Here is a 16,203-nt window from a genome sequence, read left to right on the forward strand (position 1 = left end):
CACGTACCCGAACCCAGTGATGCTACACCTCTGTTATCCAGACATTTATACATCCGATGACTGTAAAGCGTGTGGAGCAGAAGCGACGCTGCAGCACATGTTATGGGAGTGCACCGGTGGCATGCACCAGTCCCCTATGAACCGGGTAGACATGGTAGTCTCGAACCGCGAGGCACGATGGGAGGTGGCCATGCTCAGCCGCGGCCTCGCCGATCAACTGTGCGCAGTCCGGAACGCCCAGAAAGCCGCCCGTGTCTAAGCACTCGAGGCCGTCACCTAGGATGGGGTTCTTGTAGCCCCACTCCGATAAATACCGCTGGACATTTTCAATAAAATTTTTAGTCACTCGCGCATCACGAGCCATGCGGCTCACTTCTTCTTTAGCGCGGCAGCTGGCCAAGACTAACGTGATGCTACAAGCCCCCCCCCCCTCCCCTAGCGCTTTGCGCGATTTCAAAAGTGTATACAGAAGAAAAACCATGTTAGAGCGAGACTATCATGGACGGTAGACCTAAGTGTTCGTAAAGAAGTCCGAGTCATGATCTTGAAAGGCATAGGGTCTGTGTCGTAGCTCCGGTGGGTGGCACTGAGAGCAGCGGAGTGGACGAGGGTTGCAAGAGACGGACACTGCTGGCAGGAGCAGTTAATGGTGGTCGTCTGTCTGGGTGGGCGTTGATGACTGGAGGCCAAATAGCGCGTTGCGTGGCATCCATATGGCAGGCATGTTGACACAAGCTGACATTGACTGGAATGTAGCGTAGAAATTTTCCCACGCCACGTACCGTAGGTGGTTAGCTGCACAGAAAATGGCGGGAAGGTGTTGGCGATTCGGCGTTGATGGTGCTGGTGCTGCGTACGATGTCGTTGGCGCAACGCCAACCACTGATGTGTGCAGCACCGATACCAGTCTGCCTTTCGCATTTGACAACGTGTGGGTGGTGTCTTCGTCGTAATTGCGCCTTCTTGGCGCAAATGCCCGCACTCTCGTGTACTTCGGAAGGGCAGGTGGAAAGCTGCCCATGCGCTTGGCTCTGGGTACGATGACGTCACCGTCTTTGAGGCACAGCCGGAAAACATCTGAGGCCGTGGTCGGGTGTCGGCGTATTTGGAGTAGGGGCGCTTGCTTTTCCGGGGCCGTTAAGGAGGATGGTGTGCAGAGGAAGCGCAGCAGACTTCGCAGTAGGACTGGGTCTTCAACCAGCGCTCGTAGTATCCTCTCGAAGCCGGTGACGAGCAGCCCGCGCGCAGGGCAGCATGCTCATTGACTGCTTGCGTGGCTGTCGTAGCATACGCGGGTAGTTGCAATTCTGGCCCGGTGCGTTGTACGCGGTTGTGACCGTCCTAGTGGTATTGATTGATTGATGATTGATTGATATGTGGGGTATAAGGTCCCAAAACTACCATATGATTATGAGAGACGCCGTAGTGGAGGGCTCCGGAAATTTCAACCACCTGGGGTTCTTTAACGTGCACCAAAATCTGACCACACGGGCCTACAACATTTCCGCCTCCATCGGAAATGCAGCCGCCGCAGCCGGGATTTGATCCCACGACCTGCGGGTCAGCAGGCGAGTACCTTAGCCACTAGACCACAGCGGCGGGGCCGTCCTAGTGGTAGGCTCGGCGGTTGTGCCCGAGAAGTCACCAGGCGGATGAGCTGACTCGTCTGTCATCGGCGAATGGGGAGTCGGTGCAGCAGGACGGGACTCCGCGATTGATTCGATTATGTGTGAAGCCGTAACCGGCGTCAAATCTGCCACGGAAAGGGGTGCAAGTGGCACTTGTGGCAAAGCCAAGACCTCAGAGACAGGAACGGGAGACACAGGAGTGGCGGGCCTTTCGGTCGACGGGCCGCGTGAAGCGGCAGGGTGATCTCCGTCACCTACATAGTCTGGGGTTCATGGCAGGGTGTTAGTCTGGACTGGCCGTGGTGCGGGAGGCGTGTATGAAGATGAGCCAAGCATCGCGATGTCGCTTTTGGGAAGGCGATGTTTGAAACCGTAATGCTAGAGTACGGCGTCGCGCAGATGATCGTAAGTACGAGAGCTCCACGCGAAGTACGTGTGGTGGCGTTTGAGGTCCCACGCAAGATGATAATCCAGTACCTCAAACATGAATTGTTAAAGCCAGATGCCGTTGAGCTCCAAGTCTGCCTTGAAATCTTGGAACCACAACTCTATGCAGGAGGTCCGGAACGGAAGTAGAGGCGGGTCGAAGTGCGGATGCAAGGCTTGAGCTGGCTGGAACATAGCCGCGAAGTTCAGAAGCAGCAGTGCCGTGCCGGTCGCTTGTCCGTACGTCCGTGGTCACCAAATGCTGAGGAGCGAGAGATGAGACGGCGGCGATGAGCCCGTGCCGTGCTCACAGCTTTTATTTAGGACGCAATTGGCGTATGAGGAATCGCCGTTGCAGCGTCCAGCCAGGCCAGGAGCTCAGCCGTTCTGAAATTCCTCGTGGCTCGCGCATCACGAGCCACGCGGCTCACTTCTTTTTTAGCGCGGCAGCTGGCCAAGACTGGCGTGGCCTCACAAGGTTATTGAAGCTGTTCGACTGGATGGTCTTACCTAGAACGCAGAAGGAGTCCATTCTGGGAACCAAGCTGCCCTCACTTCGGTCCTAAGAGTGTTGTTGGTGTTCTCTAACGGCTTTCTACCCTCTCGGATTGGGACCACTGCGCTTGGGCCTGTACAGAAGCAGTTACGATTTCCGCGCCGAGCACCGAACACCAGTCGGTTTTAAAAAGTCCTCCGTGACCTCAATAGCTTCCTAGCACAGCCTCTATTCGACGATGTCGTCAGTATAGGTAGTATGAATAATGCCATTGACTTCAGAGAGTCTTTGAGACAGACCGATCATGGCGAGGTTAAAGTGGGTCGGGGATAGTACTGAACGTTGGGGCGTCTTTCTGAAGTCAAGCTTTACTGGATCCGAAACAACTTCGCCCATCTTGAGAAAAGCCTCTGTCACTCAGGGATGATTTTGTGTTGTCGTGTAAGTGCTTGCCAAGCACAAGGCTCGAGATCTGGCTAAGCACGAAGTGATGGAGAATGTTGTCGAATGCCTTCTGCAAGTCCAGTCCCAATATGACTCTTATGTCTCTTGTGTTCGTATCAATAACTTGATCTTTGATGAGCTTCATGGTGTCTTGCGTCGAGAGGCCCGCCCTGAAGCTTATCATGTTGTGGGAATAAATGTCGCGTTCGGGTAATCCTGTTTAGGATAGCGTGTTCGGCCACTTTACCTGCGCATGAAGTCAGGGAGATGGGCTGAAGGTTGTCGAGGCTGGGAGGTTTGCCCGGTCTGGGGATAAGGATGATGGTAACCGTCTTCCACATCTCCGGGACACTACCACTCTTCCACGCCTGGTTGATGACATCTGTCAGGTATTCCACCGATTTGTCATCCAAGTTTCTTAAAGCCTTGTTCGTGATCTCATTAGGACTTGGGGCTGACCTGCCGTTTAAGTCTTGCATAAAGAGTAGCATGCGAGCGATCAAATCTTAGTTTTCGTAATAAAGAGTCTCTCTATTGTTATCATCATATGTAGTGTTAATTACATTGTTATAAAAGCCGATGGTGAACACTGTGACCGCAAATAGCATTCCCGTGATACGACGCCTTTCTTTTGCAAGCAGGTCAGAGCGTGGTTCTGACGCACAACACTTGACGGCCAGGCAGAATTGATTCCCCCACCAACAGTGATATATTTCTGTGCATCTCATTTCTCTCTCACCGACAACGCTGCTGATGTCGCAACCGGATTGTTTGCTACGCAAGCTATTAACCATCACTCTCGAAAGTCTGTCGTCACCGTTCCCTGATTGACGGAAACTTAAATCACTTGTGGTTCATATTCGAATTTCATGGGCCACGGCTTCATGATTGGAAACGGTTTCATGACGTTCTTGACTAGTATGTCATGCTGCTTATGTAATGATCTATTCACCGTATTCGTGATACACTAATTTTCTCACGTGCGAATTTCGTCATGTGTCGTGAGGACTACGAGAGCACCCATGCAGACAGATAGACGTGCTCAAGGTGGCTTTGGTTCGATAAGAAGTGCTTCGCGTGTAAAAACCCGGGGACGCCCAATTTAAACATGAATCCATATAAACGCGTATAAACACTTGAGAAGAAGAGAGAACACCCTTTAAGATTGCGGGGCCATCAAATTCACTTAGCCCTCTCATTCGGCGTCTCTCGTAATCATGTGGTGCATTTGGGGCGTTGAACACGAGGAACTATTATTACTGTTGAATGAGCTTAGATATGCGCTGCTTGGTAATGGAGGGGACCAGGTTATACCATTCCCGGATCGCCAAGGCATCTGAGTGAGATCTGTGATGGTAGTTGTGGCAGCGGATTGCGTAGTATAACGGGACTTATGCTGCCACACCAATGCCACCTAGATAATGTCAGGCCTGCTCACTGATTTCGTAGTGGGCTCTGACGTCACTCCGTTTAGACCATTGTGTTTCACTGCACAGACGCGCTTACGCTTGCTCTCGTCGCTCGACAGGCATGGATTGCCAAGCCTGACGAACGTTTTCGTAGCGTGCTGGTGTGCTTGTTCGCGACACGAGAAGACCGTGTTTTTCGGTGTCAGTGAACTTCGGCGTGAATTTGTGATGCGCTTTTTGCACTAGATATTCGCAATATTTACTGCTGTAAATCTGAACGTTTGCATGATGTTGTGTGGCAAATTTTCGTGGCAAAGGAACCGAACTTGCGAGTGTTCTCGTTTTCTCAGGACAACCGAAGAACGAAATGGGAGCGTGTCGTTTGTCAAGCTGTTGCCGACATCCATTTGCTCCGTGACTCGAAGGTACGTGTGTCCATACTACATATTTCTAAGTCATTCCAATGGCACCGTCTGCACCACGTTCTGCTCTTGCTCTAAAATAATGGTGTCATGTGTGTTTCTGACTCGTAAGACATTGAAACGATAAACGCGCGTGGCAGTACATTTTCAGAACAGGCGTTTTTTTCTTCAGGGTCGGTAAACGTTTTGCTATTGGCGATTAGCGCAGTGGACTCCTTGTATTACGTCCATTCACTTGGTTGAGGAAAATGGAAGGAATGCTGTTGCATCGATTCGTGCATCGGTTTGGTGCACAGTATTTTCTTGCCAATGTTCCAACCACTTGACTGTGCTTTTATAATTTCGCTCCAGTCGTGCTTGCACCTTAGCCTAAAATGTTTTCTTGAAATTTAGATGCGTGTAGACACTTAGGGTAAAGCGCTTTCCTAAATGATTTTCAGGTGCGTGAACTCTACTTCAAGCTAGAATATTTAAAAACCGCTACCGAATATACCGATTTAAGAACTGGCAGTGCAGTCCACGGGGGCTACACGGTTTAGTCTAGTCCCAGTACCAACATTTTCCCACGCCCTAAATTTAAAAAGGGACTAACGCACCGCTGCGAGAGGGGCCAGAGCAAAAGAGAAACGTTGCTCCTTGTGTCGGTCGCAAGATATGTTCGTGAAACGATTATTTTTTTCTCTCTTGTAGTGGTATTCAACCTGATATTAGGCTGAACAACACACTTGTTGCAGTAGTACAGACTCTCCTCAATAACTACGTGTTGTTGAAGACAGATGTTTGAAAGATTACAAATTATAAAACAGCAGAAACATTTTAAATGAGTAAGAACAGCTTCTATGCATCATCTAGAGAGCGTGTGCGTGCGTGCGTGTGTAAAAAATAATGAATAAAATGTACCCTATTTATTTTGTCACTTTGGTACTCCATAAAGTTTTGCACTCATAGATTGACCACACTTTCAAAAGCGCACATTTTTTTTACTTTTGACTTTTTTGTGGAAGGAATGGCTCATGGATAAATCTCTAAACGCTTTCAAGCGTACTACACTACTTAAATTAGAGCCTTTTTTTGTCTAAAAAGGCAGAATAAAGACGTTAAGCATGTAAAACTTGCCGCGAAAGCTTTAGCCTTTAACGGGAGACGATGGTGGCAATGAACTCACAGCCTCCGGTACGCTTGCTCGCTCAGGCGTAACGAGTGACGTCACGGCGGCAGTGAGCAGGCCTAAAAGTGTTTTTCTAGGAGGCATTGGCCACATGCGCTATGTTTTATTGCACGTCACTGCCTTGCGCAATCCGCACCAGAATGTCTAAGATAATTATGGATAGTGTTTGCATCGTCTGTTCGGCTAGAGCACGCAAACGCGAACAGCTGAGTTTACTCTGGGACAATCTCAACCACCCGCGTCAATGCTCAACGCCGCAAGTATAAATGCCGATGCGCGTTGGTGCGGATCAGATGGTCGATGCCCTGTTCATTGCTATCAGTGCACAGCGTGCATTGTTTGCTGCAGTTTGATTTCGGTTTCCCGGCCACAAGTTCCGCCAAACAAAACTTAGACACGCCGACTGCTGCCTTCATCGACCTCACGACCCCCGTGAAAATATGCACAGAATGAATAACTGTAACAGAGGCACCCAAATGTGGGATGGCTAAAACAACGTCTGAGAGTTGGTCAATGAATGCTGGATATATGGGATATGACCGTTACTTACCAGGTTTTCGATGCTGCCCCTGCTCTTGGACTGAACGCAGTTGGTCTCTCCTCGCAGTCGACAAAGCTGGGACAGCCGTACTCTGCGCCGACCACAACATACAAAATGGTTTAGAGCACGTGGACTTCTTTTTATGATGAACGTGTATTGCTATCGGACCTTGGGTGTCGTCCCCACGATAAGAAATAGTGCAACTATGCATCTTCGATGCCTGCCACCAGGTGCGCAAACAGAACCCACTGCTCATAGTTTGTCGTAAAGCGCCATTGGTATTAGGACATGAACTCTTTGAAGTCACGAGTCAACAAAGACCGACTATAGACTTGGCGCTGTTTCTTGGTGTGGAAACAAGGTCAAACCATGAAGAAGTACGTGAAAACTATTCGCCGGTCAACACTGGGTTGCTGCTACAGCATTATTATGGCTCAGGCATGCAAGTGATCAATTGATTTTTTATCATTAATAAACTACAATGAAGGTTTAAAACAGATTGAAATTATTTTGACGCTAAAGTATTTTATACTGTGGTCCACCATGGCTCGGCTGACGTACTTTTCTGTCAGGGAAGTGACCTTGAAAAAATTCCCGCATATCCACGAGGGAATGATGATGAAGGATCTTGCTACAGAGATTAAATACGGTAAACCGTGAATCCTCGTTACATATGCTCTATCATCAAGATATAAATACGTGACGCGAGAGCTGTGGTCTGATTGTATATTCACGTTATATACACAATGATTTTTTGAAGAGCCACGTCACAGGCCCTCATGCCAGCCCATAAGTATGATACATCCGCTGTCTTGGACAGCCATTCCCCTACGCATCCATCGTTGTGTCTCCATTTGATGGTGTGCTGTACCAGTTATGCGCACAGCGCTCGACTCGTAGTCTGTGCAGATCACACATTCGGCTGTCAGCAGTCGCGCCATTGTCGGCACTCAAGAAGCTGAAACGCGCGACGCTTCGAGCGGCATCGACCATAGCTAGAGTGTACTAGAAGTGTTGAGTGGCGAGACCGCGCCTCGCCGCCCGTTCCCTTCCGTGTTGCCAAGTGGTGGTGGCGCTACAGTCGAATAGTACTGAAAGAGCCACCCACCACGCGCAGGAACTGCTATGTGCTTCGGCTCCTCCGGCGCGCTTTTTTGATGCAGATTTTTTCGTACCTGCCCATCATTCATGCCTGACATGATGTCATAACCCTTGAAGTATGACACGCCAACCTACTGAATACGAGCTCCATAAAAGCCTATTGAGAGATCGAAAACTATTTATTTTTGTTGCGGTTAAACCGTTAAATTGGTTACTGCAGCTATAAAAACGATGGAGGAAAAAATATGATTGGCACAGTCATGCTTTATAGCCTTTGCATTATTACACACGTTACCTGGAGTTAAATGTGCTTCAAATTACTTTTGTATTGTGAACATCAGTAGGAGCGCTAAAACAGCTGGCAATGCGTTGATGAAAGAAAACATGGCTTCAGAGATGTGAAAGATCATCATTATTCGGAGCTTAACACAAGTGAGTTGCACTACATCATAATAATGTTCCTATTTACACGTAAACATTATTTATTATACAAAAACTTGTTTTCGGAGTCCGCTGACTGGCAGTAAAAGTAATACTTATATTTATTGGACGACGTTCGAACCACTGCTAGAAGAAATAAGACACAGAAGAAACAGAAAGGGTACGTATTATTCTGATTTCTTCTGTCCTAACTGTTTTCTTTTTGTTGGCTAGGCGTCTACAATATTCAGAATAACTGAGCGGATTAATTGGAAGTTAGATGCGCTCAGAAACCTGTGAGATAAAAAAAATACCGTGTTAAACGCACGCAGAACCAGGAGGCCGTAAGTAGATAGTGGAGAGGAAAGGAATCTGAACCCCCAACACCACGAAATACTTTCGTAATTTATCTTTTTAGGGTATACCAAAATATTCACTCGCATTTACAGCGACCCCCAATTGACAAAGTTAGTCGTTCTGCTGCACACAACCCCCCCCCCCCCCCTCCTCCTAAGAAAATCCTAGGTAGCTTTGCGCCGAATGTTTAGCGTGTCTCTGTACAAATGCGCCCTGTAAATGTCACCTTTTCGACAGTATGAGGTCTCAAAACTACTTCAAGTTCAACGTAGTCAGTCGAAAAACGCCCCACCTAATTTTATTACAAAACATCGTCATGAATTTGCTGGGCTTACAATGGCCATACGTCAATAGAATACTTGGAAAGCAGCACAATTTAATCTGTGAATACAAAATGAGAACTGGTTACAGTGAATTTGCGCAGATTAACAGACGGTCTATATATGCAATTGGTACTTTTTATTATGTTTAAGATAATCCCGTTCGCGTAAAATTTATGACTCTTATAGGTACACGCTTTCCTTCAGATCGGCCGCCCGGTATTATAAACACTTTAGGCTTACATAAAAGAAGCAGAGTAAGCGCGAAAGCACGCGGTTTAAACAATACGAGCTTTTCAGAAAACATTTATTTTCTTTCGCAATACTGGCATGACAAAACTGAGTCGTCGCCGATATAAATGTTGGGACATTAGTTATACTCGGGTTTCTTATGAAACAATCGAGCGCATCTGGGCTCATATGAGGAACAGTGCTCTGGATATCGTAGACATTGCCGACATAGCGAGCGTATGATTTATTCGCAATATTGATACTTCTCCTCTCTTTGTAGTTAGCCAGTAGCCACTAATGATGTCGCGTAGCTCAAAGGGCTGCTTGAGTAAGAAGCTAGGCGGATCCGCTCAAATTACGACTTAACGTGTTCTTTTTTTTTTGTCGGTAAGTTTTTGAAACAGTGAATTTCTTGACGCAATTTTGGCATGCCTGCGTCACCATGGCGCGTAGCAGGTGTGCATACACTTGTGAAGGCTCAGATGCGCACGCGCTCCCAATGCAGTTGCTCCTGAGATCGTTAGTACCATGGAACTACAGCGCCGCCGCTACTGTCACCCGCCGGAGAATCAGCCGAGATACGACGCGGCCGCCTCGTTCACTCCACTGCCCCCTTCTAGTACACTATACCATAGCGTTCACACCACTTCCACCACCAGAATTTTGAACGCGCGTTTCTTCCTTGCTTGCTGCTCATAGCGACGCGCAGTCAACGTGGTCCTCGCCCGCTGCGTGGAGCCAGTGTCGAGCCTCGCCCATTGTGCTCAGCAGAGCAAGCTTCGATAGATGGATGGATGGATAAGGCTATACCCTTTAGATCGGGCGGTGGCTAGCGCCACCAAGCCGTAATACTCAATGAACCAAAAACTAGATTTATTTTTTTCGTTAAATAGTGAGGTTGAGGATTCGTACTTTGCAGCGAAGGATTCAATTTTCACTCGTGCCTTGACTTTAGCCACCAATCAGATAACCTCCTTCTAGTTAATTCTACCCGCTTAAAGTCTATTTCGCCCTCACTGTCCCTAAACTTCAGTTCTTTGAAAAACTCTGCGCCATCATCCTGAACTACAGGGTGGAGTCCTTTACAGAACATTATCAAGTGTTCGGCAGTTTCTTCTTCCTCTCCACACGCACTGCATACCGTGTCTACCCCTTCGTACTTGGCCCGATATGTCTTTGTTCGCAATACTACCGTCCTGGCCTCAAACAGTAGAGAACTACCCCGAGTATTATCATAGACCGTTTCCTTGGCTATTTCCTGCTTAAAAGTTCGATAGATATCTAGTGCGGACTTCTTAATCATGCAAATTCTCGACATATCGGTCTAAGCTTCCTTGACCTTCTTCTTAACCGATAATTCGTTTTGGTTTGGCCCCCTGCTGTTTTCGAAGTATTTACCAGTCAATTTTCTGGTTCGCTTCCGCCATTTTGTATCGACATTCTTCATGTACAAGTAGCTGAATACCTTCCTAGCCCAACGCTCCTCCCCCATTTCTCTCAATCGCTTCTCAAATTTTATCTTGCTGCTAGCTTCCCTGCCCTCAAATGATGTCCATCCCATATCACCTTGTACTCCCTGATTTGGTGTAGTCCCGTGAGCTCCTAAAACAAGGCTACATATTCCACGTTGCTTAATTTCTAATCTTGCTTGAACTTCTGATCTCATGCACAAGACCGCATTGCCGAACGTCAGCCCAGGAACCATGACCCCTTTCCATATTCCTCTCACATCATACCTATTGTAAATCCCCAGTGCCCTGTTTTTCATTACTGCTGCATTCCTGTTACCTTTAGTCGTCACGTATATTTCGTGTTCCCTTAGGTACTCGGCCCCATTGTTTATCCATACGCCCAGATATTTGTATTTATCTGTTATCTCTAGCGTGACCTCCTGTATTCTAAGCTCACTACCTTCATTGTCATTAAAAATCATGACTGCTGATTTTTCCTTACTGAATCTGAAATCAAACCTATCTCCCTCATTACTGCAGATGTCCACCAATCTCTGCAAATCTTCCTTGTTGTCGGCCATTAGCACTATATCATCTGCGTACATCAATGCTGGTAGTGCCTGTTCAATGAGTTTTCCTTGTTTAACGAAATAGAGGTTGAAGCCCAGTCAACTCCCCTCTAATTTGGCCTCTGATCCTTGTAGGTACATCATGAATAACAAGGGTGACAGAGGACATCCCTGCCTGAGCCCCTGTTTCACCTCTGTGGGCTTAGATACCTGCTTTTCCGACTTTATAACTACCTTGTTACTTTAATAGATCTCCTTTAAAAAATTAGTGACTACATCCTCCACGCCTAGTGTGTCCAGTATTCCCCACAAGGTCTCTTGAACCACGTTATCGTGCACTCTCTTGATATCGAAAAATGCTAGCCGCAGGGGCTTGTATCCGTTTTCTGCTATTTCGATGCACTCCGTCAGGAAGAACAAATGGTCTTCCAACCTCCTTTGTTTCCGAAACCCATGCTGCAGTTCCCCCAGCACCCCCTCATTCTCTATCCATACCTGCAATCTTTCCTTTATAATCTGCATCGCCAGCCTATAGACCACTGATGTCAATGTTATAGGATGGTAGTTGTTTATGTCTGCTTTGTCCCCCTTTCCTTTATAGATCATGCTCATCCTGCTAAGTTTCTATCCATCGGGGACTTCACTATTGGTTATTATTTTGCTCACTGCCTCTTTCAAAGTTTGCTTAGACTTCGGACCCAATGTCTTTATCAGCATAATTGGAATGCCATCTAGGCCTGTTGTCGCACTACTAAAGAAACCTCTTCTCAGCCCTTTCCCACTCTCGTTGTGAAAATGGAGCCATTACACCATTTGATTCATCCTTGTCTATTGTGGCGCATAAGGCACTTCTTTGTTGAAAATTTTCTGTCACCCTTCTTTTTATATATTCAAGAGCTTCGTTCCCTTCTAGCCTATAGCACCTTGAGCTATAAACTTCTGCTCTAGGCTCGTCTCATTTCTTAGGGATTTAAAATGGCTCCAAAATTTCACAGCTGCCTTTCCATCATTTTTTTGTAGTTATGCGAGCCACTGAGCCCCCTTTCTTTTAATCTTTTTATTGATCAGAAGGGATGCTTCCCGTCTACAGCTTAGAAAGATGTCCCATTTTCTTTCAACTTCGTCTGTCGGTTCACCCCGCTGCTTAGCATGTCTGTGTTTCCTAGAGGCTTCCTGACGTTTCGCTATGGCTCTATTAGCTTCCTAATCACACCAACTATTGGGTTTGTGTGTTCTTTTCCGGATGACTTGTCACGTGCCTTACCAAGCTCTAGCTCAAACAGTCTATTTAGATTCGTGTATGTCCACACTGTTTTATTATTTTCAGTGATTACTTTCTCAATTTGTTTAGTAGCTATTTCAATTTGCCTTTCTGAATAAAAATGTTTCTGTAGTTGCTCTTCTTGTCTCCTTCCCACTTTTACTGCTCTTCGAAAACCTACCTTGATACGTTTGTGATCACTACCCAGACTTCTGGAGCCACATTCATCTATGTGCATTCCTCAGAGCCTACATACATCCCACGTGACATCAGTGTGTAGGAAAGGGGAATGTAGTGGCCTCTACTGAGAGACTGTTCAGGTGTGAATTGGAGTCTTCGATAGGCGTCAACATATGGCATACGTATGCGCCAAGGTTTGGGGCGCGGAGGAAGGAAAGATAGGAGAGAGCATGCCCAGCCGGTGCGCTACGTGAAAAGTGTGGAGGAAACACGGAGGAAGGAAAGATTTTTTTTTCTTCCTCCGTGGGGGGAAGCACAGAGGAAGGAAAGGTAAAGGAAACCCGGACGTCACTCGTTGTGAAGCCACGATGAAGCCGGGAGACGGCCATATTGGCTGAACAAATTATCCTCTCTATACATCCGAATGTAAAGCAGAAGGCATGACTCTCCGGCTCAGAAAGCACGTGAGCTGCGCAGCGCGCCTGTCGTGACGATCTGAAACTAATGGAACGGGGCTCAACACTCTGGGCCAGTGCGACACCTTCGGCGAAATCATTTCATCCCAATATTAACAGTGAGTAACATCTCACCGACAACGAAGCAAGTGCAAGAGAACGCGTGCTAGATGTACTGAAAACGGTGAGTGTTTTCACCTCATTAATTCAGCAACTGTACAGACAACACGATCAGTCGTGCGCCTTCTACGGTTGCGCTCCGCCACACGGCCGACGCAGTGTCCGGCCACTGTGTCCGTGTTCCGCGTGAAATTCACTGGCGTCAGCATTCTGCGACCGTGGTGACTTTGAGCACGGTGCAAGTGACACTTGAACGCGGTTGCTGTTACGTTGAGATTACATGCAATGCTTCGGAAGAGTATACGAAGCGGAAGAGAAAAGGTGTTTTAATACGCACATGCAAGTAGTTACTGTACACACACAACATGAAACTACGTATGTGCACATGGTCCTCATGGCGTATTGCTGTGCTCGACAGCGTCGTCCGTTGTCACAAGCAGGAGCAGTGATCAACCGTCACTTACCTGCAAAGTGTTCGTCGTCGTTCAGCTTCTTCATGGTGCGCAACGCAATTTCGCTGAATACTAACTGCTTCATCCGCGTCATCCGCCGCACGACATATGGATATGCACTCGTTCTACGCACTGTTGAAACCCCGTGATGGACAAAAGGATTTGCGAACTTTGCTAAGAGTACAGGAACTCCCAGAAGAACACTGCGTAAACAATAATGTGGCGCAGAGCACGGATATTGTCTGCCACGGCTCAGCACGAGACCTGGAGAGGCACACATGCCACCGCTAAACGCGGCCGCTCATTATATTAGCTCCAATGCGGAACACGTTACGATAGCAACGCGGCCATTGTGCCCAGTGAATAGGGCCGCCTTGATGTCATTTCCTCCACACTTTTCACGCCGCGCGCCAGCTGTGCATGCCCCCACCTACCTTTCCTTCCTCCTTGGGGGAAATGACATCATGGCGGCCATATTCACTGGGCACAATGGCTGCGTTGCTACGGTTACGTGTTGCGCAGTGTCATGAAGGAATAAAAAATGTAGGAGACGCCATGACGTCATATTCGTAGCCGCCGCATTGCAAACACCCGCACTACCTCCTAGCGGAGCAGCAGATAAACACTTCGCGATTTCCGGCAACCACCGCCGCAGCGGCCTTGGAAGCGGTGTTCTCGCCGGCAGCGAGTCAATCCACGAGTGCTGCTTCTTTCGCGTGTTTTTTTTTTTTTAGAAAAGCTGTGCGCTGCCCAGCTGTAGTGTATATTCGGTGCGAATCGCGTGCACCGCCGGATGTACCTGGTGGCACTTTTCACGTACGCATGTTCGCTTCACTGTTGATTAATAATGCATGGCACTTGCATGCGGAGCTCTCAGCTGTACGCTCCGTTGGTTCTTACTCATTGTGTCAACTGAGAACACACGCGAACTTTCGTTTTTAGTGTTGTAGGCATCGTGTCGTGTTTTTAAAAGGTGTGTACGTTCTTTAGGAAGGACAATAAACTTTTCTTGTTACCGGACTAAGTGTGTATGCATTGTACGGTGTGCGCTCGCTGCGTGTTAGTTGTGTGCGCACTGGAAATACACACCTTACGTGCACGATCACGTATACAATGCAGCTGTGCCTTCTTACCGACGTGAAGTACGTCAAGTACTAGGCTGGAGTTGCATGTAATAGCTACGAAGCAAGCTCTCAAAATCGTGCATTGCCACACTGACACTATATACGAGCAAAGAACTGCTAATCGGCCCGTAGATCAGGAAATATGGTAGAGAGAGAAAAAAAAAACAATGGCCTTGCGGCGAGCAGAACGCGTAAGTCACTGCCGGGTGAGTGCGAATACGATGATGCAGGGACTGAGTGATTTTCATTCTGACACGTACTGGTGCTTTCTGTGCCGTTGCACAAAAACACTGCACGAAGTATTTCAGCACGCCGCGCTCGGGCCGGCCACGCACGAACAATCTGTGAAAGGTGTGCTCGCAACATTTTACTGCTTGCAAACCATACAATACGCGTTAAGTCAACGCCGGTACTATACAAGCGAAACAGCGCTGAGAGCACGCCGCGGAGCGTCTGCTGTTTCGTTTGCCCCATAAGTTTGACGTCACTTCCGCCACACTTCTTGCAATGCATTGAGATAGAATAGAGCCTGTCCTTAGTTTTTCCTTTTTCCATGCGCAGTGTAGCTGGTATAGCAGAGAGCGGCAGCACCGGCATGTGTGCCTCCGCAGGTCTCGTGCTGAGCCGTGGTGGACAATATCCGTGTTCTGCACTGTATTATTGGTTACGCAGTGTTCTCCTGGCAGTTACTGTACTCCTAGCAATGTTTACAAAACCTTTCGTCCGCCACGGGGCCTGAACAGTATATAGAACGAGCGCATATCCATGGCTGTGTTCCAATACTCACTGCGTAGATGGCTAAATAGATACAGCTAAATGGACGGCGGCCTTCTTAAGTCCCATACCAATTCTCACGTAGCCGGCACAAGAGACAGCTCCGAGAAGACCGCATCGTCGACAAATACGATGCAGGTTCCTTTGCTGTTTAAAAAAAGATGGCGGCTCAGCAAATCGCTCAAATAGATCAAAACTCGCCGGAATGGTCGTCTGCACACACACAGACGCTTTCCGAGACGCTCAATGTGAGTAACGTTTATTTGTTTTTGATTTGAGCACGAATAAGCCAGAAAAAACAACTGTTACGTTTGTTTATTTTATCTGTTTCTTCTCGACGTGAGGTGGCGAATCATCGCGTAAAAGCCGTCCTGGAATGTTCCAATTCTCGGACAGCATGGGCTCGGTGCTGTCTTCTAAGCAGTCTGCGTAGACTGTCTACGTGCTCTCTAAGAATTGGAACACAGCCCATGTGTCGGGCGGCGGATGACGGCAAATAAGGATTTGAAGTGTTCAGCGAAATTGCGTTGGGCACCATGACGAAGCGGAACGACGACGAACGCCGTGCATGTCAGTGACCGTTGAGCAGTGCTTCTGCTTGTGACAACGGATGAAACTGTTGTGCCCAGCCAGACGCAATGAGGACCATGTGCACATACATAGCTTCGTGTTCGGTATGTGTACAGTATCAACTTGCATGTGCGTATTAAAACATTCTTTCCGTTCGGCTTGTTATACTCGCACCCAGCATTGTAATCTCAGTGTTAGTGCAACCGCGTTCAAGTCTCACTTGCACCGTGCTCAAAGTCACCGCGGTCGCAGAATGCTGACGCCGGTGAGTTCCTCGCGGAACA

General features: G+C 47.9%; 2 protein-coding genes across 4 annotated transcripts in view; one reads left to right on the forward strand and one right to left on the reverse strand.

Annotated features, from left to right (window-relative positions):
* The window catches only part of LOC142771486 (uncharacterized), a 35,054-nt gene extending 28,574 nt beyond the window's left edge, over positions 1-6,480 (forward strand). The window contains exon 3 of one of the 2 annotated variants that reach the window (XM_075872974.1): positions 4,754-6,480. Coding sequence is in view for 1 of the 2 variants with exons in the window: in XM_075872975.1 (XP_075729090.1) it covers positions 4,754-4,903 (150 nt within the window). In the remaining variant the exon portion in view is untranslated. The remainder of the gene's footprint in view (positions 1-4,753) is intronic. The other variant, XM_075872975.1, reaches the window with a different exon arrangement.
* LOC142771484 (bile acid-sensitive ion channel-like) overlaps positions 1-16,203 on the reverse strand; it is a 177,267-nt gene that overhangs the window by 144,442 nt on the left and 16,622 nt on the right. For both annotated transcript variants that reach the window (XM_075872973.1, XM_075872972.1), the window contains exon 3: positions 6,544-6,625. In XM_075872973.1, coding sequence (XP_075729088.1) covers positions 6,544-6,625 — 82 coding nt within the window. The remainder of the gene's footprint in view (positions 1-6,543; positions 6,626-16,203) is intronic.

Source organism: Rhipicephalus microplus, chromosome 9 (genome assembly GCF_043290135.1).
Source record: "Rhipicephalus microplus isolate Deutch F79 chromosome 9, USDA_Rmic, whole genome shotgun sequence".
Taxonomy (NCBI): Eukaryota; Metazoa; Arthropoda; class Arachnida; order Ixodida; family Ixodidae; genus Rhipicephalus; species Rhipicephalus microplus.